The sequence below is a fragment of the Leopardus geoffroyi genome, chromosome C3 (assembly GCF_018350155.1).
Source record: "Leopardus geoffroyi isolate Oge1 chromosome C3, O.geoffroyi_Oge1_pat1.0, whole genome shotgun sequence".
Taxonomy (NCBI): Eukaryota; Metazoa; Chordata; class Mammalia; order Carnivora; family Felidae; genus Leopardus; species Leopardus geoffroyi.
In genome coordinates, this window is record NC_059338.1 from 123,594,268 (window position 1) to 123,619,106 (window position 24,839).

The 24,839-nt window shown below is 35.8% G+C and overlaps 1 protein-coding gene across 2 annotated transcripts in view; it reads left to right on the forward strand.

Annotated features, from left to right (window-relative positions):
* Positions 1 to 24,839, forward strand: part of SNX16 (sorting nexin 16) — a 43,744-nt gene that overhangs the window by 4,715 nt on the left and 14,190 nt on the right. For both annotated transcript variants that reach the window (XM_045454739.1, XM_045454740.1), the window contains 3 exons: positions 6,338 to 6,424; positions 9,653 to 9,801; positions 23,997 to 24,066. In XM_045454739.1, the coding sequence (XP_045310695.1) occupies positions 6,338 to 6,424; positions 9,653 to 9,801; positions 23,997 to 24,066 (306 nt within the window). The remainder of the gene's footprint in view (positions 1 to 6,337; positions 6,425 to 9,652; positions 9,802 to 23,996; positions 24,067 to 24,839) is intronic.

Here is a 24,839-nt window from a genome sequence, read left to right on the forward strand (position 1 = left end):
TAAGTTTTTTATCAGTATAGTTGACACACAGTGTTATGTTTGTTTCAGGTGTACAACATAGTGATTCAACTTTTCTACACATTATGCTATGTTCACCATAAGTGTAGCCACCCTTTGTCACCACACAACACTGTTGCGGTGTCATTGACTATTTTCCTTATGCTGTACCTTTTTCCCATGACTTATTCATCCATAACCGGAGACCTGTATCTCCCTTTACCCATTTTGCACTTTCACCTACCCCTCTTTCCTTCAACAACCATCAACTCTCTATATTTATAGATCTGATTCTGCTTTTTGTTTACTCATTTGTTTTGTTTTTTTAAATTCCACATAGTGATATCATATGCTATTTGTCTTTCTCAGTCTGACTTATTTTGCTTAGCATAATACCCTCTAGGGTTCATCCATGTTGTCACATACGGCAAGATCTCATCCTTTTTTATGGCTGTGTAATATTCAGTTTTGTATATGTGTCTATTTGTATGTCTATATATGTGTGTGTGTTTATATACACACCACATCTTCTTTATCCATTCATCTATTAGTGGACACTTAGGTTGCTTCCATATCTTGGCTACTATAAATAGTAATGCTGCAGTAAACAAAGGGGTATATGTTTTTGAATTATTGCTTTCATATTCTTTGGGTAAATACCCAGTATTTATGGTAATTCTATTTTTAAATTTTTGAAGAACCTCCATACTGTTTTCCACAGTGACTGTACAAATTTACATACCCACCAACAAATGTACAAGGGTTCCTTTTTCTCCACATCCTTGGCAACACTTACTATTTCTTACCATTTTTATTTTAGCCACTCTGATAGATATAAGGTGATATCTCGTTCTGGTTTTGATTTGCATGTCCCTTATAGTTAATGAAGTTGAACATCTTCTATTTATGTGTCTATTTGTCAGCTGTATGTCTTCTTTGAAAAAATATCCATTCAGGTCTTCTGCCCATTTCTTTTTAATGTTTATTATTTATTTTTCAGAGACAGATTACAAGTGGGGGAGGTACAAAGAGAGAGGGAGACACAGAATCCAAAGCTCCAGGCTCTGAGGTGTCAGCACAGAGCCCGATGCGGGGCTTGAACCCATAAACAGTGAGATCATGACCTGAGCCAGAGTCAGACGCTTAACTGACTGAGCCATCCAGGTGCCCCATAATACCCATTTTTAATTGGATTACTTGTGGGTATTCTTGATGTGGAGTTGTGTAAGTTCTTTATATATTTTGGATATTAGCCCCTTATTAGATACATTGCTTGCAAATAATTTCTACCATTCAGTAGGTTGTCTTTTAGTTTTTTTGATGGTTTCCTTCATTTTGCAAAAGCTTTTTATTTTTATGTAGTCCCAATAGTTTATTTTTGCTTTTGTTTCCCTTGCCTTGGGAGACATATCTAGAAAAATGTTGCTAAGGCTGATGTCAAAAAATTTGTTGCTTGTATTCTCTTTTTTTATTGTTTCAGGTCTCACATTTAGGTCTTCAATCCATTTTGAGTCTATTTTTGTGTAAGGTGTTAGAAAGTGATCCAGGTTCACTTTCCAGTTTTCCCAGCACCATTTATTGAAGAGACTGTCTTTTTCCTATTGTATGTTCTTGCCTCCTTTGTCATAGATTAATTGACTGTATAAGTAAGCATGGGTTTATTTCTGGGCTGTCTATTCTATTCCATTGATCTGTGTATCTATTTTAGTGCCATTACCTTACTGTTTTGATTAGTATAGCTTTGTAGTATATCTTGAAATCTGGGAATATTGATACCTACAGATTTGTTCTTGTTTCTCAAGAGTGCTTTGGCTATGCAGGGTTTTTTGTGGTTCCAATTTTAGGATTATTCTAGTTCTATGGAAAATGGCTGTTGGTATTTCAATAAGGATTGCATTGAATCTGTAGATTGCTTTGGGTAGGATGGACATTTTAACACCATTCTTCCAGTCCATGAGAATGGAATGTCTTTCCAATTGTTTGTGTTGTCTTCAATTTCTTTTATCCTTGTTTTGTAGTTTTCAGAGTACAGGTCTTTCACCTCTATGGTTAAGTTTATTCTTAGGTATTTTATTCTTTTTGACACAAATGTAAATGGAATTGTGTTCTTAATTTCTCTTTCTGCTACTTTGTTACTAGTATGTAGAAATGCAACCAGTTTCTGTGTATATATTTTATATTCTGCAACTTTACATAACTCATTAATTCTGATAGTTTTTTGGTGGAGTCTAAGATTTTTTGTGTATAGTATATCATCTGCAAATAGTGATGGTTTAACTCTTCCTTACAAAAATGGATACCTCTTATTTCTTTTTCTTATCTGATTGCTGTGGCTAGGACTTTCAGTACTATGTTGAATTAAAGTGGCAAGAGTGGACATCCTTGTCTTGTTCCTGATCTTAGAGGAAAAGCTCTCAGTTTTTCCCTACTAAGTATGATGTTAACTGTGGGCTTTTCATATATGGCCTTTATTATGTTGAGATATCTTTTTTCTAAATGTATTTTGTTGAGAATTTTTTCATGAACAGATGTTGGATTTTGTCAGATGCTTTTTCTGCATCTATTGAAGTGATCATATGATTTTTATCCTTTGTATTGTTGATGTAGTGTATCATGTTGATTGCTTTGTAGATGTTGAACCATTCTTGCATTCCCAGAATAAGTTCCACTTGATTGTGGTGAATGATCCTTGTAATGTATTGTTGAATGCAGTTTGTTAATATTTTGTTGAGGATTTTTGCATCTATGTTCACCAGAGTGTTGAGATAATTTATGAAGAGAGACAATCTTTAGAGTTAAATTTTCATGAGACTGGTGATGTGTTGGGAAATCTGCATGGACCTGACTTTTTTTGGAAATTAAAATAAAGTGGTAACTCATTTTCTAGAAGGAAAGAAGTAACAGTTGTAAAGTTATTTTTATTCATTAATTCATTAATTCAACATTTTGGGGGTACAGCAACCCAAATGAGTGAATGATAGATAAAGTAAGCTTTTTTAAATGCTGGTATGTCATATGGTGATAAGTGCTATAGAGGAAAATAAAAGAGTGAAGGAAGTTCCCCCACAACTGGAGTTGCAATTTAAATAACATTGTCAATCGTGGCCTCATAGAAAAGATGTTAGCACTAAGAGACAGCGAACCATGAGAGTATGTGGGGAAAGAACTTTCCTGACAGGTGAGACAACTACAGAGACCCTGGTGGCTGATAGCAAAGAAGCCATGGGGAGAGATGTAGGAACTGAAATAACAAGTAAAGACAAGGGAGTGTGACACACAGATCAAGTAGAGCATGTAGCCATTGTAAGGCCATTAGATTTTACTCTGCACAAGATGAAAATCTTTGAAAATGTTTTAAAGGATTTAAATGTTTAAATTTCAAAAGTTTTTTTTTTCAACGTTTATTTATTTTTGGGACAGAGAGAAACAGAGCATGAACGGGGGAGGGGCAGAGAGAGAGGGAGACACAGAATCGGAAACAGGCTCCAGGCTCTGAGCCATCAGCCCAGAGCCCGACGCGGGGCTCGAACTCACGGACCGCGAGATCGTGACCTGGCTGAAGTCGGACGCTTAACCGACTGCGCCACCCAGGCGCCCCTAAATTTCAAAAGTTTTAAAGTCACATGATCTGACTTAATTTTTAAAAAAGATTGATCTGGCTGCTAAGTTGAAACTAGATTTTGTGGGGGAATAATGGAAATGGGGGGGTATTAGGTTCTTGCAGTAATCCACGGTAGACGACGTGATGGTGGCATGGACAGGGTGGTGGGAGAATTTCTAACAAGTGATCAGATTGATACATTTTGAAGATAGAACCTTGAGATGTGGGAGAAAAAGAAATCAAAGATGATCCCAAAGTTTTTGGGTAAACAATGAGAAGAATAGGGTTGCCATTTAATTAGATATCAGATTATGAGGGCAAGATCAGGATTTGGTTTTGGACATGCTAGGTTTGGGATACCTAGTAGACATCAAAATGGAGATGTCATGTACCTGTCTGTGTATGTACACGTAGTGTGTACGCAAGCATGTATTATGTACATGTATATTAATATAAGTTGAATTTGGGGGAGAGGTCTGAGCTGGAAATACAAGCTTGGGAGGAATCTTAGATTTGTAAGATAATGTTTCCTAGATATATTTCTTTTGATTGATCTCTTAACTAAACAAGTATTAAGAATGACTGGTAAGATCTGGTAAAATAGAGCGCATCAAGTCTTTGAAAATTGTTTAAGAGGAAAAGTGGGTGTGCCTGGGTGGGTCAGTCAGCTAAGCGTCCAACTCTGATCTAGGCTCAGGTCATGATTTCCCAGTTCTTGAGTTAGAGCCCTGCATTGGGCTGTGCACTGACAATGTGGAGCCTGCTTGGAATTCTCTCTCTCTCCCCCTCTCTCTGACCCTACGCGATTCATGTGTGTGTGCTCTCTCGCTCGCTCGCGCTCTCTCTCTCTCTCTCAAAATAAATGGGAAAATCTTTTTTTTAATTTTAAAAATACAAAGAACAAAAATGACTAGGAGGAGTGATGAGTCAGATTGGGAAGGATTGGGCTTCTTCAGTTGGTAATGTTTTCTTTCCTGCACTTGGTACTAGTTACCTGAGTGTGTGTGTTTTGTGAAAATTCATCAAGTTGTATACTTATAATTTCTGTGCTTTTCTATGTGTATTTTGTAATTAAGTATATGCTTCTGCATAATTTACTTACAAAGTAAATATGTACAAAGTTGTATATACTACATTTCCAGTAAAGAGTAGAAACCATAAATGCTATTAAAACATAGAGGAGGGAATGATCAGTAGTGTCCATAAAGTTTTCATTGAAAGCACTACTTAAACAAATAGAAACATGGGAGAGCTTTCTAGAGAAGACAAAGCACAAAAATCTGTACTTTGTCTTTCTTAGAGAAGCAGAAGTGCTCAGGGGCCACTGTGGAGAACAACTTGGAAAGGAGTGTTCATTTTTTAAAACAGGAAAATAAAGACAATATGGATTATGTGTAGATAAGACTTATTACCATATGAGGTTGACTTTTATTTTGCATCAGTTATTCATACTCACAAGTTTGGAAGCTAAGTTATCCCTTTTGTTTTGATTAGTAACTCCTAAAAAAATGTTTCTTTAGTATCTCCTTTGCAACTATCTTAGATCAGGACTTTCTGCAGACCTTAAAGGGTATCCGAATAATCTTCGTCATCCTTATATGTTACCTTGAGATGTGGGACAGTTCAACCCGAATCCTTGCTGATTCCTCATTCCCCCCTTAAAAGCTGAAAGAGAAGTCTGGTAAGGGAGAAAATTCAAATGATAAGTATGATCTAGCCCCTAAATAACGAGTCTTCTCTACAGCAACCAGTAGGACTCTGTGAGCCACAGAAGTAAAAAGCAGATGAAATTATATTTAATAATATAGTTTATTTAACCTAAAACCATTTATGAACCTTTTTTTTTCATTCTAAGTCTTTGAAATTTGGTGTTTATTTTACACTCATATCACCTGTCATTTGGGACTTGTCAACATTTCACGTGTTCAGTAGCCACCTGTGGCTAAAGTGCAGCTCTAGAGCTCCAGCTGAATGTTATTCCACAGCTGACTTCAGGAAAAAAAGGTACTCATTATTGAGGGTTTCACTGGTTCAGCAGATGGGTATTTAGTACTTCACATGTGTCATGTATTTAGCCCAAAATACTGTACCAAAACTTTCAGGAGACGTTCTCTGAGATTCTCTTATACATAGTACTTCCTCATAATAAGTTCTAAAATTGTATTTACAAAAAACAGAATTGAGTTTGCTTATAATATGCTTTTTAAAAATATTGACTTGCCTCAACCAAGTTTTTTTTGAAGCCTAGATAATCGTGCATAATTATAGAAATGTAAACTTTTATATAATATGGATATTTTTTTTACCTGCATTTCAGCCTTGAAGATTGAAACAATATCAAATGTATTTGAAAACTTTGCTTAATAGTTATTGAATTTAGAAGTTAAATTGATTGTATAGGGCAAGAGTGGCTATTTTTCAAGCATGATTAAGTCTTTCATCAATTTTAGAATATTTTATCATAAAACATATTTTGGAACTGATGAGTTTATTTAGCGTGTGCCAGAAAGGCATTTGTCTCAAATTTGTCACACTCATGTTTCTTAAGACCTGAATCTTGCTTTTGATGCCTGCATTGTAATAATTTGTATATTTGATGGTCCAAGTGACTTCCTATATTTTTTACATACTAATTGTTATCCGGGTTTTCAAATAAAAGTTTTAAAAATATTTGATTTGAAGTTTTAAATATCTTATATACATTTTTTTTTCAGTCTCTCTCTCTCTTTCTCTGCACAGGTATATAAAATACTAGTAAAGAAAACCCCAGAAGAAAGCTGGGTGGTTTTCAGAAGATACACTGACTTCTCTAGGCTTAATGATAAAGTAAGTCCTTAGATAAATCTAAAATGGACTTTTCAGTTTTGCATTATTAACTGTTACTGACAGTTAAATTTGTGGTTTTTCCTCCTCATGAGTTACTTGAGTGAAGTCAAATCTTTGCTAGTTCCTAAGAAAATTAACTATTTCACTTAATTTTAATAGCCTAAAGACCCATCTCTACACACAACTTCCTTATTTTGGAAAAAAAAATTATTTTTAGTATAAAAATGTGAAAACCTTAAAATTGCTAACAGAAATATAAACGATTATATAACCTTGTGAATTTGAAAAAGGTATGTGTATATAAGATCTCCTAAACCATGTGACAATAAGAGAATGAACAAAAAAAGTATTTCTACCATGTTGTATTAGTTTTCTATTGCTGTTTACCAATACCACAGACTTTATGACCTAAAACATACCTTTTTATTATCTAGTGATGTAGGATCGCTTCTCAGCCTTTTAGCTAAGATCAAGTGTAGTGATTTAGGTGGGCTCAGCTGGGTTTGCCACTTGGGGTCAGACAATGTCAAAATCAAGCTGTTGCCTAGACTGGGCTCTTATATGGAGGCTGTAAGAAAGTATCAGCTTCCAGGCTCATTCAGGTTGCTAGCCGAGTTCAGTTTCTTACACTTGTAAGACCAAGCTCCCTATTTCCTTGCGGTTGTCAAGCAGAGGTGTTCTGAGCTCATAAAGAGTGCTGTCCAGCCCTTGTACCTGGCCTCTCCACCTTTAAAGTCAGCAATAGCCAGGTCAGGTCCTTTTTGTGCTTTGAATCTCTGACTTTCTCTTCTGCAGTCAGCAAGGAATAAAGCTGTACTTTTAGAGGACTCGTATGATAAGATTAGGTTTACCCAGATAATCCCATTTTAAGACCAATTAAAGAGTAACCCTAATTACATCTGCATACAAATCTCTTTTGTGTAACATAACAAAATCACAACACCAGGAGCAAAGGTCGTGAGGCCATCTAGAATTCTGCCTACTGCATTTATGAAACAGAAGAATAATAAAAACCCTCAATATATTAAAAACTCTTGGGGCACCTGGATGGCTCTGGTCGGTTAAGCATCTGACTTAGGCTCAGGTCAGGATCTCGCGCTCAGACCCTGGAGCCTGCTTCGGATTCTGGGTCTCCCTCTCTCTCTCTGCCCCTCCCCCACTCACACTCTGTCTCTCAAAAAATGAATAAATATTAAAAATAAAAAATTAAGGGGCGCCCTGGGTGGCTCAGTCGGTTAAGCGTCCGACTTCGGCTCAGGTCATGATCACTCACTCTGTGAGTTCCAGCCGCGTATCAGGCTCTGTGCTGACAACTCGGAGCCTGGAGCCTGCTTCGGATTCTGTGTCTCCCTCTCTCTCTACTCCTCCCCCACTCATGTTGTGTCTCTCTCTCTCTGTCAAAAATAAATAAACATTAAAAAACATTTTTTTAATTAAAAAAAACTCTTAAAAATAAAACAAAGTAAACCAAAAAGTAGAAAATACTATAAATGGTGTGAACAAGGCAAGCCATAGAAGAAATATAAAGGACCAATAAAGTTAGAAAACATTTAATATCACAAAGTACTCCAAAGAAAATTAAGGAACTATTTTGTACCCATCAGGTTGACAGACATTTAAGTGGTGTTATCCGTTGTTGGAAATACGAATCTTCCTAGGGTACATGGCTTCCTAAAGTTGTGCTTAATCACATTTCTGGGATATGAGAAATCATGGATATGGGCAGGCAATATTTAGTTCAAAGGATACTTTTCACCATGTTTTGTTCATTGTTATTTTCTTTGTGTTTTAATTTGTTTTTAATACTTAAAAATTAGAACCAACCTAGATTTCCAGTAGGGAATTGATTGAGCAAATGGCAGTAAGAATGTAATAGAGGAAGAAAAGCTGAGCTGTGTCCACAGGGCTAGAGGGAAATTAGAGGAGGTAGATGAGGGTAGTGGTATTTGAAGTATTATTTGTAATGTAGTCCTGCCATTATATATGAATTTTATTTATTGTTCCTGAGTTCTTATATTACTGTAATACAAGAATTATAAAACCTATAATTATAATTTTATAATTTAAAATAATTTAAATTTATAATATATATAACATTATATATAATATATAATATATTATAGTTATATTTATAATTATAATATAATATATATTGTTATATTATATTATACATAATATATATAATATATAATTTTATAATTTATAATATTATAATTTATAATTATAAAACCTATCATTATAAACCCAGAATTATAAAACCTATAATTTTCTACCTCTGTTGATTTTTTTAAAAATAATTAAGCAAACAAGAAGATCAAAGTAATTCGTGAAGTTACCAGATACCAAAATGGAATTCTTAGCTTTCTTATGAAATTGTTATAATTTTTGTTCATGAAGACTAATCTCTAACAGTTTCTCTTTAGAGCTATATAATCCTTTATGACTTGCTATTTTTCTTTTCAGGGTTCAACTATTATTTAGTGTTTATTTCTCTTCATCTCTCTAGGTGCATCTTTATATTGCTGTGTTATTTGTTAGGCAAGTTGAGATTTAGATAACTCTTAAGTTTTTAAAGAAAGATTAGTAAGACTTTAATTTAAATTAGTAAATATCTCCTTGATATTCCAACTTGGGCACCTAAAATTAATAAGTGTCTATGTCAGTGTTCCTAGGTACCAGAAATAGCTCTACCCATCACCTGCTTTTACTTGCAAGAATCAAAAAATGTGTGTAAAAGTCAAGCCACAGCCTGGGAGAAAATATTTGTCATACCTGTATCTGACAAAGGACTTGTATCAGGAATATATAAAGAACTCTTGTAACTTAATAATAAAAGATAAATAATCCAATTTTTTTAAGTGGAGGGGTTAAAAGATTTAAATAGATAATTCATCAAAGATATGCAGATCCAAATAAGCACAGAGAAGATAGTTAACACGATTTGTCAGCAGGGGAATGCATATTAAAGCCACAGTAAAGTACTACTATGTACTCACCAGAATGGCTAACATTAAAAGGATGGACAAGGCCTAGTATTAGCAAGGATGTGGAGCAGTTGTAATGCCTATGTACCCACAACTGGTAGAAATTAATAAGTAAAACACTTGAAATAAAAACTTAGCTGGATTTTATTCTTTATTTAAATTTATTTCATGTAGTTAACAGGATAGATTTTGTAGAATTGCTATGATTGAGTTGAACACTGTGTTTTCTTTTTTTCTTTTTCAGTTAAAAGAGATGTTTCCAGGCTTTCGATTAGCACTTCCACCAAAACGCTGGTTCAAAGATAATTACAATGCCGACTTTTTAGAAGATAGACAATTAGGATTGCAAGCGTTTCTTCAAAATTTAGTGGCTCACAAGGACATTGCTAACTGGTATGTGACAAACTTAAATAAGAGGTTATAGGTACATTCCAACAACTTGTTTAAACTGAAGAACAAACACAGACCATAGTTAATTGAAGCACAAAAAAATAGGGTAGGAATATAATTACTTAGCCTCTCCTATACAGCACTATTTGGAATTTTCTTGCTTTTTATTGGTAAGAATTTTATCTGGTGGGACGGACTCAGTTGGTTAAGCATCCAACTCTTGATTTTGGCTCAGGTCATGGTCTGATTGTTCGTGAGATCAAGCTCTGCATTGGGCTCTGTGCTGACAGTACAGAGCCTGCTTGGGATTCTCTCTCTCTTTCTATGTCCCTTCCCCACTCTCACACGCTCTCTCTCTCTCTCAAAATAAATAAATAAACATTAAATTAAAGAATTTTATTTGGCATTTGATTTGTATTAACACTTGTAAAAAGTCAGCAAAGTTAAACATTTTTCAATGTAAAAAAATTTTCTAAGTTAAAAATTCAGTGTACCATATACTCAACCCAACTGTAAACTTGATTTTAGTATTTAGTATTTTAGCAATCATTTAAACAAAGTGGCCCACATTATTAGAATTTTGGTTAATATGACACTATATAATTATATTTCTCCAAAGTAGTGCAAAAATATGAAGATTGGGAAGTTGGGTTAATTTATAAATTATATATATGCAATCATATATGCAATTCCCTCTTGACAAGGATATCTTTCAGATATCTCAAAGTGATCTCAAACTGGGTAAAAGCTTACTCTCTAGACTTTTTTCCCAATGTTCAGCAACATCATTTATCCAGCACCTGGTACTTATCGTTGATACAATCCTCCTACCCTTATCCCTTCCTTTATGTTTTAAATTCCACTCAAATCTGTCTACTTTTCTCCATTTCTACCATCACCACCCTGATCTAAGCAGTTATCTCTCACCTGAATTACTGCAGAAGCTTTCCCTCTGGTTTGCTTGATCCACTCATATTTCTGTAGCCCATTGGAGCCACAGTGCTCTTCAGCTATATTGGTCTTTTAATTTTCCAAAGTCACATTGCTCCTTGGTCCCTTAGGGCCTTCAAATATCGTGTTCCCTGGAAAGACAATGTTTCACACTACTATCCCACCCAGCCATGGCCTAGATAACACCTATATATCCTTCACATTTCAGTTAAAAACTTCACTTCCTCACATAACTGGTTTTCCTGACCCAATTCCTCATGCACCACCACCACCAACAAAGACTAGTTTAGTTCTATTTCATAGTACCTGTACCAGTCCCTCTCAACTGGTTCTGAAAGTCAAATCCTAATGCCTTAAGTAGGACACACATTGTATCTATGAATTAACTTCTCTAGGCTGGTACTAGTTATGTGCCAGTCTTAAGGGAACTGAGAAAATAGTCAAATCATTGCCTTTAGCATCTAAGTCTCTCCTGGAATCCCAGCTAAGAAAGGCTGGTTGGTACTTGAATTTCATAGCATTTCAGTTTGTGACTATTTATCTGATTATTTGATTTTCGCCCACCTGGTTGTAAGGTAAATATGTAATAGTAGGTTACGTGGCTGTTTTACTCACCATTCAGTGTGCAGTGCTTAACACAGTGCTAACACAAAGTCTGTGCTCAATAAGTACTTGTTAAACAAATGGCTGAAATGTTGATAATTGCTACTGTATTATTATTACAAGAAAAATATTTTGGGGGTGCCTGGGTGCCTCAGTTGGTTAGGTGTCCAATTCTTGATTTCGACTCAGGTTATGATCCCAGGGTTGTGGCCTTGATTCCCACATCAGGCTCCATGCTGAGCTTGGAGCCTGCTTGAGATTCTCTCTCTCAGGGCAACCTGGGCTCACTCCGTTAAGTAGCTGACTCTTGATTTCAGCTCAGGTCATAATCTCACAATTCGTGAGTGCAAGTCCCACATTGGGCTCTGTGCTGACAGTGCGGAGCCTGCTTTGGATTCTCTCCCTGTCTCTCTGCCCCTCCCCTGCTCATGCTCACTCTCTCCTCTCTCTCTCTCTCTCTCCATCCCTTCTTCCCTCCTTCCCTCTTTCTCCTTTTGCCCCTCTCTACCACTTGTGTTCTCTCTCTTTCAAAAAAAAAAAAGAAAGGAAAAGAAAGAAAAAAGTTTGAAGTAAATATGGTAACTCAGTGATTGTGCACTCTAAGTAGTAGGAACACGGAGTTCCCTAATTCTCAAAATTTGTACATCTCAAATGCAAAAAGGAAGTTAGTGTTAATTCAGACACACAGAGAAAGAATAAAAACCAAAAAACTCTCAAATCATAAAGATTTTGAAGAAATCTTTTGAAGAAAATATATTTTATATGATACCATAAAAGAAAATAAGAAGTCAACATATCTTATCCCCTTTTTCTTTTAGTCAGTAAACCTTTATGTCTTAGTATTGAAAATATCATGGTGACTTAAAATTACATTTATTCTATAAATAACTATACTCTATATAATGAAATATTAAATAACATAAATCATATTAATAAGCTGATTTTGTGGTATCTTGATTTTTTAGTGAAAGTGTATCTTAGTTTTATTGCATTTTTTAAAAATTATTGGTAATAATAGGGCACTGGGTTGGCTCAGTTGTTTCAGTGTCCTTTTTTGGCTCAGGTCATGATCTTATAGCTCATGGGCTCAAGCCCCACGTCAGGCTTTGTGCTGACAGCATGAAGCCTGCTTCGGATTCCCTGTCACCCTCTCTCTCGGCCCATCCCCTGCTTGTGTGCATGCTCTCTCTGACTCTCTCTCTCTCTCAAAAAAAAAAAAAAAAAAAAAAAAAAAAATGGGGCACCTGGGTGGCTCAGTCAGTTAAGCATCCTACTCTTGGTTTCAGCTCAGGTCACGATCCCACAGTTTGTAAGTTTAAGCCCCGCATTGGGCTCCATGCCAATGGTGCGGAGCCTGCTTGGGATTCTCTCTCTTGCCCTCTATCTCTGCCCCTCCCCTGCTTGTGCGCACTCTCTCTCTCAAAAAAAATTAAAAAAAAAAAATTCCTAGAACAACAAAAGGAATGCTTAACTTTGGACCAAAGAAAAATTCACAGTAGGTTTTATAATTCTACCATAGAAAGAGAAAAGACATAACTTCCTGAAGTTATCCATGGCCAAGATTATTGTCTCATAACCTTCCTCTTAAAAGAAGTAGGAGGTTAGGGGCACTTGGGTGGCTCAGTTGGTTCAGCATCAACTCTTGGTTTGGGTTCAAGTCATGATCTCACAGCTGGTGAGTTCAAGCTGTGCATCAGGCTCTGTGCTGACGGCAGGGAGCCTGCTTTGGATTCTGTACCCCCCCCCCCCGCCTTTCTGCCCCTCCACTGCTCTTGCTTTCTCTCTCTCAAAAATAAACACTAAAAAATATTTTTTTTAAATCTGTACTTTAAAAAACTGATTGATGATAGATTTTTGTCTCTGAGGTAGGCATACACGGGACGTTTGTGATCCTTTTGTTTCTAAACTGTGTACTTTAGTACTGTGGTAGTAGTCTTGCTCAATTCATAAGTAGGTATTTCAGGAAAACAAAGATTTCTTGGCCAAATAATTTGGGAAAGGTTTCACGTGACATTCCTAGAATACTAGAAGTTCTAAGAAGTCTTGCATTAAAAAATGTAGTGTATCAGGTGTTGTCTACTTGATTTTGTCATGTAAATCATCATTTAGGGACTAAATAATGTAGATAAATTGAACTCAGAATGAAGTATTTATGCCTTATTTATTCTAGAGTACACTCTGTCTTTTTTGTGGGTTATGGGTAGCATTCTTTATTTCACAATTTAACAAGTTTCTTAATAAGTTTTTGTTTAAAGCATGAGTGAAGGGAAGGAAAGAAATTATTTATCTGTATTATCTTGAGCATTTGCTCTGTGTCATGCTAGGAAGGTTATGAAGGAAGCTAAGGTTGTAGTCACTGGTCTTAAAATTCGTTTGAAGAAATGAGGCTTCAGGATGAACAAAATAAGGGAGTTTATGAAATGTTTCTTGGTATGATACGTGTTACCTGTTGATATACTTGTTAGCCTCCTTTTATAGTTGTAATGGGAACATAGAAAAATTGCTGTCTTGGGGCGCCTGGGTGGCGCGGTTGGTTAAGCGTCCGACTTCAGCCAGGTCACGATCTCGCGGTCCGTGAGTTCAAGCCCCACGTCAGGCTCTGGGCTGATGGCTCAGAGCCTGGAGCCTGTTTCCGATTCTGTGTCTCCCTCTCTCTCTGCCCCTCCCCCGTTCATGCTCTGTCTCTCTCTGTCCCCCCAAAAAAAATACATAAAATGTTGAAAAAAAAAAAAAAGATTGCTGTCTTTATATGGCCAAATAATTATTTGATATTAATTCTTTATAGATTTATAATTACACTTTTTTTACTTTCCTTTTTTATATCCTTAGCACTTCACAACACAGTTACTTCTTAACCTTCATGTTGACTAAGAGCTTTTCATTATACAACAGGCTGGTGGAGGCTTTTAATATTATTACCTCTGTAACTGTAACAAAGCAGAAGTAGAAGAAAGTAAGAACTGAAAGGACACTAAGGATGGTTGATCTGAAAGCTTTAAGATAATATTTTCAGATGCATTTAGAAAATACAAAGGAAACAGATTAAAAAAAAGTTAATATTTTCATGATTTCAAAAAATCAAAGGATTTCTTATTGATTTTCTCTGTTCCATAAATATTTATGTAGGTCTTACTGCATATAAGGTATTGTAGTACACAAAGGTGCTTTAGATACTGATCCTTTATTTAAGAAAACTGAATAGGAGGAAGATTCACCAAAAACAACTATGATGAGTAGAGCTAGATCTCTTTCAGAGGAGAAAGAGAGAGGGAACTTTTGACTAGGAGAATTGCAGGAAGCTTCCTAGAGGGTGACATTTGAGCTGGATTTTAAAGAATTAGTGATATTCAGACCAACAAGAGAAGGTAAAGAAGGACCTTACAAATGAGAGGGAGTATTCTATCAAAATGCAGAAGCAAGATGCAGACCCTGTACCAGCAGCATGTGACTGTCAAGGTGAAGGCCACCTAAAGATGGATGGAGAGGGAAAGTCTTACATTGCACAATTTGTTATAGTTATTTACTACATAGTTATATTATTTATAAATTATTTCTATAAATGATTCAATGTATTTATAAATTGTATGTTATAAATTATATATAATTATAAATACATTTTATACTATCTTATGCTACTTTGAAATTGTTGCATCATTTGATCAGCACAGCAATTTTTTTACTGTTCTCTTTTTTCATAAGCATTATACATATATCATAAGTTACCAAATTTTTTCTCTTTTTTAATTCTTTAAAATAGAGGGGTTAAATTATATAGGGTTTTTTGTTTTCATATTACCATCCATCTATAAGGACTTCAATAACAAAGTTCATGTTTTAAATTCTTTTTCTTTTCATTTTTAAAAAATATTTATTTATTTTTGAGAGACAGAGAGAGAGACAGAGCATGAGCAGGGGAGGGGCAAGAGAGAGGGAGACCCAGAATTCAAAGCAGGCTCCAGGCTCTGAGCTGTTAGCATAGAGCCTGATACGAGGCTCGAACCCACGAACCATGAGATCATGACCTGAGTTGAGGTCGGATGCTTAACTGACTGAGCCACCCAGGTGCCCCATCATGTTTTAAATTCTATGTGTGTTAAAAAAAAAAAAAAAAAATCAGGATGGATTTGCATTAACAGCAGTTAATAGTAAACAAACAAAATAAAGTATAGAAGTATTTACATAAAGGAGGAGCTGAAAAAAATGATAATATTTACCCTTTAAAAAACAAAAGTCCTTGGTGGGGGGGGAAGGGGCGACACCTGGCTGGCTCAGTAGGTTGAGCATCTAACCCTTGATTTCAGCTCAAGTCATGAGATCCAGCCCCACATCGGGCTCTGTGCTGGGCATGGAGCCTGCTTGAGATTCTCTCTCCCCCTCCCTCTCCCGCCCCTCTGTCTCTCTTTCAAAAATAAAAATAAATACACAAAAAAATTTTTTTTAATTTAGAAGAACACAAAAGTACTTGGGGGATAACAGAGCCATCTTCACATATTTGAAAGATTATGAGGGGGAGAAAGATTAATCAAATAATACTTTAAAGCAGTGCTTCTTCAACTGTAATGTATCTTATTAAAGTGCAGATCCTGAATCAGCAGGTCTGGAGTGAAGATTCTTCATTTCTAACAAGTTTTTAGGTGATGCTGATACTGCTGATCTAAAGACCTCATTTTTAATAGCAAGACTAACATGTAAAACTAGGAATAGTAGTGAAAAGTTAGAGGAAGACCCTATCAGCTGAGATAAGAAAGAGTTACATATCCTTTCAGGCTATCTACTGTAAAAATATTCTGGGGTGCCTGGGTGGCTCAGTCTGTTAAGTGTCTGACTTAGGCTCAGGTCACAGTCTCACAGTTTGTGAGTTCGAGCCCTGCGTCAGGCTCTATGCTGACAGCTCAGAGCCTGGAGCCTGCTTCGGATTCTGTGTCTCCCTCTCTTTCTGCCCCTCCTCTGCTCTCAGTCTCTCTCTCTCTCTCTGAAATATAAACATTAAAAATATATATAATACAAAAAATATTCTGCCTTTTGAGAAAGTGAGCTTCTTTTTACATAAGTATTTGAAAAGGCTAGATAACCATTAGTGGTATTGAAAGGGGAATTATTAAGTGGAATATATTGGATTAGATAGCTCCTTAGGTTTCTTTTAATTGTAAAATTCAGTAATTCCATAATTCTTGAACAAGATACTTAAAACTATTTTTTACACATTTTCAGCCTGAACTATCTTCTCACAGTAAATTTTTAATGTATCTAAGTTGTTTTTATATATTAAGATATCATCAAGAGAAGCTAGATTAGTCTTAGTGTTTTTATAAAATGAAAGAATTCAGTTACATATTCAATAGCTCATATAATGCCAGCTTGTGAGAACCAACACATTATTGCTAAGTTTGGTCAAGTGGTTTTCATCACTAATGTTGGTTTGGTAGACATTCAATTAAGGACACTTTTTTAAAATGCAATAAAGCCAAGTATTTTGTATTCAGATCTATGTAAACTCTTACCTAACTAAATTGGGTCTCAGAGATCTTCTGTAAAATTGAGTTTTCTGGGCTTAATAGTGAAGTAATTTTAGTTACTTATGTGATTTTAATCAGTATCTTCATTTGGAAAATGAAGTATTTGAGCTAAGAGGCCTCTAAAAGTTCTCTTTCAACTCTAAATTTCTTATATCCTATTCTTTTTATTGTGCTTCTTCATGAATCTTGAAGTCAAACCATCAGAAACAACCAGATTCTGACCTTTTAACTAAGACTTTTGGTCTTGTTGCTGTCCAAAGTCTACCTTCTTATGAAAGTAAGATCAACTTATAGGGCAAATTTTCTCTGATAATAAAAAATGCTGAGGGATACTGTCTGAGGTCTCCTTATCTTCATGTTAAGTCAACTAATGATCTCAATTTTAAAGTAGAGTTTTCCCAGGTGCATGGCTGGCTCATTCTGTTAAGCATCCAACTCTTGATTTCAGCTCAGGTCGTGATCTCACATGTTCTGCACTGACAGCACAGAACCTGCTTGGGATTCTCTTTCTTCCTCTCTCTCTGTTAAGACGTCTGTTAAAACCTAAAATCCTTCTCAAATTAGAGAATTGTAGTATAGGGTTTACCTACACTGGTGGATAGAAATTTGTTATGATCCTTATAAGTCATTAACTTTTTTCTAACTGCATAACTCTTACAAATAAAGTCATTATTTGTGGGATGTTTATTCTGTGCTGTGCTAATTGGTTTGGATATGGTCTATATAGTCCAGAAATTTGTCATCTACCTTTTGGTGAAACAGTCTGCTTGGTAAACACAATACTAGTAATACAGTATAGTAAGTCCTATGAAAGGATCTCTTCAAGGTGCTGTGGTAATACTGAACCTAACATAGGGTAGGGGAAGAGGGTCTAGTCAGAGAAGACTCCATGAGGAGATAACAGATGAGCCGAGTCATGAAGAATAAATATGAGTTAGCCAGGGAAAGGTGGGAAGAATGGGCCAGGCTAATAGCAGCAAACATGACTAAAGGCATGGAGGCATGAAATAGACATGAGGTGTACCATCTTTGAAGTGTCAGGAAAGACAGAATTGGAATGTAGGCAGATGTTTCATGCCAACACTAAGATCTTGGCTTTGATCCCTCTTGCCAGAGGAAGCATAGATGGGTTTTAAGCTGTGTTTTACCTAAAACACTTAAGCACTCTAGATTAGAGGGTATAAAACTGAACATAGGAACACACCCGGGCTAGTAACTAGGCAAGAGAGCAGCAAGGTCTAAACTAGACCTCCGCTGCCGGGCCTTCACATCTATCATAGGGATGTAAACGTGAGCCCTGCAACCTCACACCTAGTCAGCCCGTCTCCTCCAGTGTGACCCTCACCATCACCAGCCTTGATTCCTAAGTCCTTATCCTTCAGGTTGTATTTAACATCTAGTTTCTGTTACTGTCTTTTAGCTGGTAGAGAACACTGAAGAGAAATACTAACTGATTGAACATTTCTATCCCAAATCCCTCAGTAATGTTTTCATTCAATAACTTTATGTGCTTAATTTGATTTTGGCAGAATTGGTATCTAGTATTTTTAGTACATTTTTCACTTGGTTCTCGATTGACCTTTTAGTGAATTGTAGGCATTAGTTTTAAGGGTTTTTTTCCTTTTAAAATACACATTTTGAGGGTGGCCTGGTGGCTCAGTCAGTTAAGCATCCAATTTCAGCTCAGGTCATGATCTCATGGTTCAGGAGTTCCAGCCCCATGTCGGGCTCTGTGCTGACAGTTCAGAGCCTGGAGCCTGCTTCAGATTCTGTGTCTCCCTCTCTCTCTGCCCCTCCCCCCACTCGCGCTCTGTCTCTGTCTCTTAAAAATAAACATTGAAAAAAATTTTTAATAAAATATACATTTTGAGATAAATGGCACATTTAGCTATTAAATTACTAGTTTTTTTTTTTTAATTGTGAAGTGTAAACAGATACATAACTATGAAAGAACATAAAATATAATAGTAAATAGAAGATGAAAGGTCAGCCAATGAGATAATTTTTTTATAAGTTTGAAAATACAGTAAAACGCTTAAAGCTTTTTTTAGAGTATCGGAGGAAGAGATCAAGTTATAGGGCAAATTTGCTCTAATAATAAAAAATGCTGAGGGATACTGTGTGGTCTCTGTATCTTCATGTTAAGTCAACAGTTGATCTCAATTTTAAAATAGAGCTTTCCCCAGGTGCATGGTTGGCTCATTCACAAGCATCCAACTCTTGATTTCAGCTCAGGTCATGATCTCACAAATGAGATTGAGTTCTGCACTGACAGCACGGAACCTGCTTGGGATTCTCTTTCTTCCTCTTTTTCTGCCTCTCCCCCACTCGAGTGCTCTCTCTCTCAAAATAAATAAATGGATATTTAAAAAAAATAAAATAGAGTTTTCCCAAACATACCTGAAAGCTATTCTAGATAATAAAGGGAATAAAAAGGTACAGTCTTTTTTTTTTTTTTATTTTTATTCTTTTAACGTTTATTGATTATTGAGAGACAGAGTGAGCAGGGGAGGGGCAGAGAAAGAGGGAGACACAGAATCTGAAGCAGGCTCCAGGCTCAGAGCTGTCCTCATAGAGCCCGACACAGGGCTCAAACTCACAAACTGTGAGATCATGACCTGAGCTGAAGTTGGACGCTTAACCCACTGAGCCACCCAGGCGCCCCTGTACAGAGTCTTTCTTTACCTTTTAATTCCATATTGTTGCATTTTTCTTAGTCAAATAGATTTCTCTCTCTCTTTAAGTTTATTTATTTGAGAGAGAGAGAGCACAAGTGGGAGAGCACAGAGAGAGAGAGGGAGAGAAAGAGAAACGCAAGCAGGCTCTGCACTGCGCCAATGAGGGGCTCAAACTCACTAACTGTGAGATCATGACCTGATCTGAGATCAGACAGTTAACTGGCTGAGCCACCCAGGCACCCCCAAATAGGTTTCTCTTTTATCCTAATGTTTGTCCTACCTTTATTATCATGGCCAAGTGGAAGCAAAAGTAGTAAAGATTGAATACAGATTGGGAGCTGTATTGAACCTATCAGTCAGTGAACAAGGGGGGGAAAAAGTAAAATTTTTTCCTTGAAAACTGACTTCTATTTTATTTATAAGCATTTAATAATATAGACTCTTTGATATTTATGTTTTATTTGAATTCATTTGATTCATTCACAAATCATACATTGATGGGGTGCCTGGGTGGCTCAGTGGGTGGCTCAGGTGGCTTAGAGCCTCCCTGGGTGACTCACTGAGACTTTTGACCTCTCAGTCCCAAGATCAACTTATTTCGGTTGAGCATCCCAACTCTTGATTTCGGATTAGGTCGTGATCCCAGGGTCATGAATCAAGCCTCATGTGATTCGCTCTCTTGCTCTCTTTCTCTCTTTCTGTCTTTCTGTCTTTCTGTCTGCCCCTCTCCCCAACTTGAATACGTTCTCTGTCTCTCTCTCTCTAAAAAAACAAAGTAATAAAATAAAAATTATAGAAAAAACAAATCTTGGTTTATAACATGTAGGAAATCGTTGAGCAGAACCATGAAACACATAGGCAGTCAACTATTTATCAAATCTAAATAAAGGTCTCTAGTCAGTGATTCTCAAGCAGGGGTAAGGGTTGCCTTTTCCAGAGGGAAAAGAAAATATCTGAATGTCTGAGAAAAGTTGTTTTCCCAAATACTACCATCTCCCAGAGATTCTTGTGTGTCCCTCTTCCATGGAATAGTGTTTGAGCATATTGACGCCTTCTCCAACACCTGAGTCCCATTGAAACAGAAGAATTGTAGTGAACAACTAAAAAAGTATTTTATAAATCAGAGTCGTAAAGCCAGTTTTAAATTTCATTTTTCTGCTACAGATTAAAGAAAGTAGGGCATAGAATATAACCTTGAACTACACTGAAAAATAACTTAGGGGATCCATTGGATTTCGTTTGAGTAGAACTCTAGAGAGCTAGAGATCATAAAGATTTTTCTCTTTTTCTGAACTGTATAAATGGACATACAATATCCCATTAGTTTCAGGTGTATATCATAGTGATTCAGTATTTTTATACATTGTTTAATGATTCCCACAATAAGTCTGGCTATCATCTGTCACTACAAAGTTACTGCGTTGTTACTGCCCATATTCCCTATGTTGTACATTAGGTGAAGGGGATTAAGAGGTACAAATTTTCAGTTATAAAATAAGTCATGGGGATGTACTATAGATCATAAAGATGTTTAGGGAAGGAGAATGAAATAGAATAGCCACTCCGAAAAAGATTTCTACAGCTGGGTACATTGTCAACATCACTGTTGATCTTGGGCTAAATTTCTACTATAAACCAAAGGTATAAAAAGAGATACATATATTCCCTTACCTACTTTTTCTTTCCTAGCAGCAGCATTTCAGTAATTAATTTGTAATGTTACTAAAGAATGAGAAAATCTGGCTATAAGCCTATAAGAAAACAATGTCTCACATTGGGTTATCATATGCTGAAAGCATTGAAAAGAAAAAAGACCCTTCTATAAACTTATGTGCACTTTCCTTATCAGTCTTAAAGGCTGTTCTCAGGGTTTCATCCAGACTTTTGACCTCTCAGTCCCAAGATCAACTTATTTCCTGTGGCTCATTTTTGCCCAATAGTTGGTTCTCTAATATAAATAATAGGTGGATAGAAGTATAATATCTAAACCAAAAGAATCTATAGTGGTCCTATTCTCTTTTCTGTTAGACCAACTGCAATATTCTAGAGGCCTTGGTTAAAGGATGACAGACAAATTGAATGCGGTCTGAGAGAAGTGACCAGCAAGGGGAAAGAATCCAAATGAACCAAAACATAACAGGAAAGAATTTAAATGTAGAAAAAGGCACATAATATTCACTCAGAAGACAGATTTAAGGTCTTGTGACCTTGTGTGAGTCATTTTAACTCTCTGAACTTTGGTATCATTTATAAAATGGAAATGCAATGCCTGTCCTCATCTCAAATGATTATTGTGAAAATTAAACAAAACAGAGTATGAGAGAGCCCTGTGTGTGCAATGTACTTTGAAAGTATTAGGAATGATAACCATGTGGCATGATGGGTATGTTAATTAGCTTGATTGTAGTTCGCAATTCACAATGTGTACTTAAATTGAGTTGTCCACCTTAAATATATACAGTTAGTTGTCAGTTATACCTCAGTAAAATGGAGGAAAAAATGTTGCCTCCATGAATGCAGAGACCATATAGGCTTTAAGTCCTCAATAAATTGTGTACAGGTTAAAAGAAAAGAAGATATTAGTGTATTAGTATTGTTTTGGAAAAATATAAAGTTAGAGGAAAGATAACATTTTTTACATTCTGTTAGGGTTATCATGTGAAAGAGGACTTAGATTTACCCTGAATGGCTCAAAAGCACAACTGAGATTCATTGAATAGAAGCTGCAGGGAGTAAAAGCCCAGCTCAGGGAAAAAAAAATAATTCTCTAATTTTCAGTATTTTTCAAGCATATGATGGTTTATTCTAAGAGGTGGAACGTTCTCTAAACCTGGAGGTGTTTAGGTATACTCCTGGCTGAACACATGTAAAGCATAGAAAGCATACTATGGATCACATCTTTTAGAAAGCAACTAGAGGGGCGCCTGGGTGGCGCAGTCGGTTAAGCGTCCGACTTCAGCCAGGTCACGATCTCGCGGTCCGGGAGTTCGAGCCCCGCGTCGGGCTCTGGGCTGATGGCTCAGAGCCTGGAGCCTGGTGCCTGTTTCCGATTCTGTGTCTCCCTCTCTCTCTGCCCCTCCCCCGTTCATGCTGTGTCTCTCTGTCCCAAAAATAAATAAACGTTGAAAAAAAAAAAAAATTAAAAAAAAAAAAAAAAAAATAGAAAGCAACTAGATCACATTTAAGATCCTTTCCATCTGTATGATTTCATGATTATGAGTACTCAGCTTTTTTTCTCCGTTTTCCTGAATGTGTGTCCTTTACTACCTATGTTGTCAAGATTTTATACTCCACAAATTTACCCCTCTTTGGAGTCTTCTGGATCATTTTCTTAACACCGCTTCTTTATATTAATTCATATTGCTTTTTCTTTTGGAAAGCTTTCACTGTTCCATTTAGCTCTTCATGACCATCCGCTGTCATCAACCTGTCTCACCTGCATGAACCCCAGCATTCCATTCCCTTCTCAGTATATGGGTGACATCTCCTGACATCTCCTTTATGCAGCACATCAAAAAATCATATTTTCCATATTACAGTTGCCTCTTGAGCAACACGGGTTTGAACTACATAGATCCTCTTATATGCAGATTCTTTACAGCATAGTACTATAAATGTATTTTCCTTATGATTTTCTTAATAACATTTTCCTTTCTCTAGCTTCATTGTAAAAATATAGTATATAATATAATATACAATGTATGTGTCAATTGACCATTTATGTTATTGGTAAAGCTTCCAGTCAACAGTAGGCTATTAGTAGTTAAGTTTTTGGAGAGTCAAAAGATACGTGCAGATTTTCATCTGCACAGGGAGTCAGCACCCTTAGCCCCTGTATGATTGAAGGGTCAACTGTATTTCATTATTTTGAAATTTATGGTAATTCAAAAATGAGTTCAGAATTTATTTCTCTTAAACTCTTTAGGGAAAATATTTAACTAAATTAGTGTAGTAAACATGATTGCAACAAAAATCTTTAACTTGTTTTAGAGTAAATACTTTTTAGTTGCTTTAGAAGCATCTCCTGAGGAAGAAACAAAGTATAAATTAGATATGGTATTTCTTCATAACAAGATCATGACATTTTTAGACTACTTTAAATTGATATTGTTTTGGAAGTAATACTGTTTCTATTCATCATTTAGGTTGGCCTCTTATACCATTATTTTGACTTATATTTTATGTCTTGCAGTTTTTATATAGCATGAATTCATAATCTCTATCTTCATAAGATCTTAGAAAATGACTTAAAGTCTTTGTATCTTTTATAGATTTTATATTTGTATTTGGTTGTTTATGTAAAAACACATGAACCAACTTGCTGCTTTTAGTATATACGCAAAACCGATTTGTTTAAAACACTGTAATGGCTTCAAAGTAACACTTGCTTTTTGCTCTCTTTTGTAAACTTATTTGTACCCCGGCTTATTTTTTTTCCCCCTTTGAAAAGCCTCGCAGTGAGAGAATTTCTTTGTCTGGATGATCCGCCAGGTCCATTTGATAGCCTAGAAGAAAGCAGGGTAAGTGGTGTATTACATATCACATGGAAAGAGGAACAAATAATACAGTACAATAACCACATTGTTTCTTGAATGGAATAGCAAATAGCAAAATATTATAATTTCAGACCTTTGTAGTTTTAACACAGAAAGCTTTTAATGTTTGAGTCAAAGGTTTCTTTCATTGAAATACATGAACTAGTTCAGTGAAAAAATAAAAAATCATACATGCCATGCCATCAATGAAGCTCTAAAATTAAACGTTGCATTTTTTCTCCTTATTTTTACTATTTCAAAAGAAAAGAAAATCATCCAGAAATTTATTTTACTACACTTAAAAGTACTATTTGTATGCCAAGCTTCTAAATATCAAAAATAAAAAACCTACAACTAAAATCAATTAAAACTTACCTTCAGAAGTAGAAGTTATTCTCTGTTGTCAATTCAACTCAAGCTTGATGCTACTCAAATTACTTTAATTCATGTGTTAGATAGCGGCCTATTTCTTGAAGCAATTGGCCAGATGCACAAAATAGATTTGGTAATAATAGATTAGGAAGGATTTTATTGCAAGTTTTTTTTCCCCAACTGTTCAATGGCACTTAAATGGAACAGATTTAATTGGTAGATTTGTAATGTTTTTTGGTTAAACTGAGTCTGTTCTTTATATTAGAGTGAATGCCATAGCTTTTTGGAAACAGCTTTATTGAGGTAAAAGTTTCATCCATAAAATTAGCTATTTGCTATTCCATTGTAAATGTACAATTTAATAATTTTTAGTACATTTATAGAAG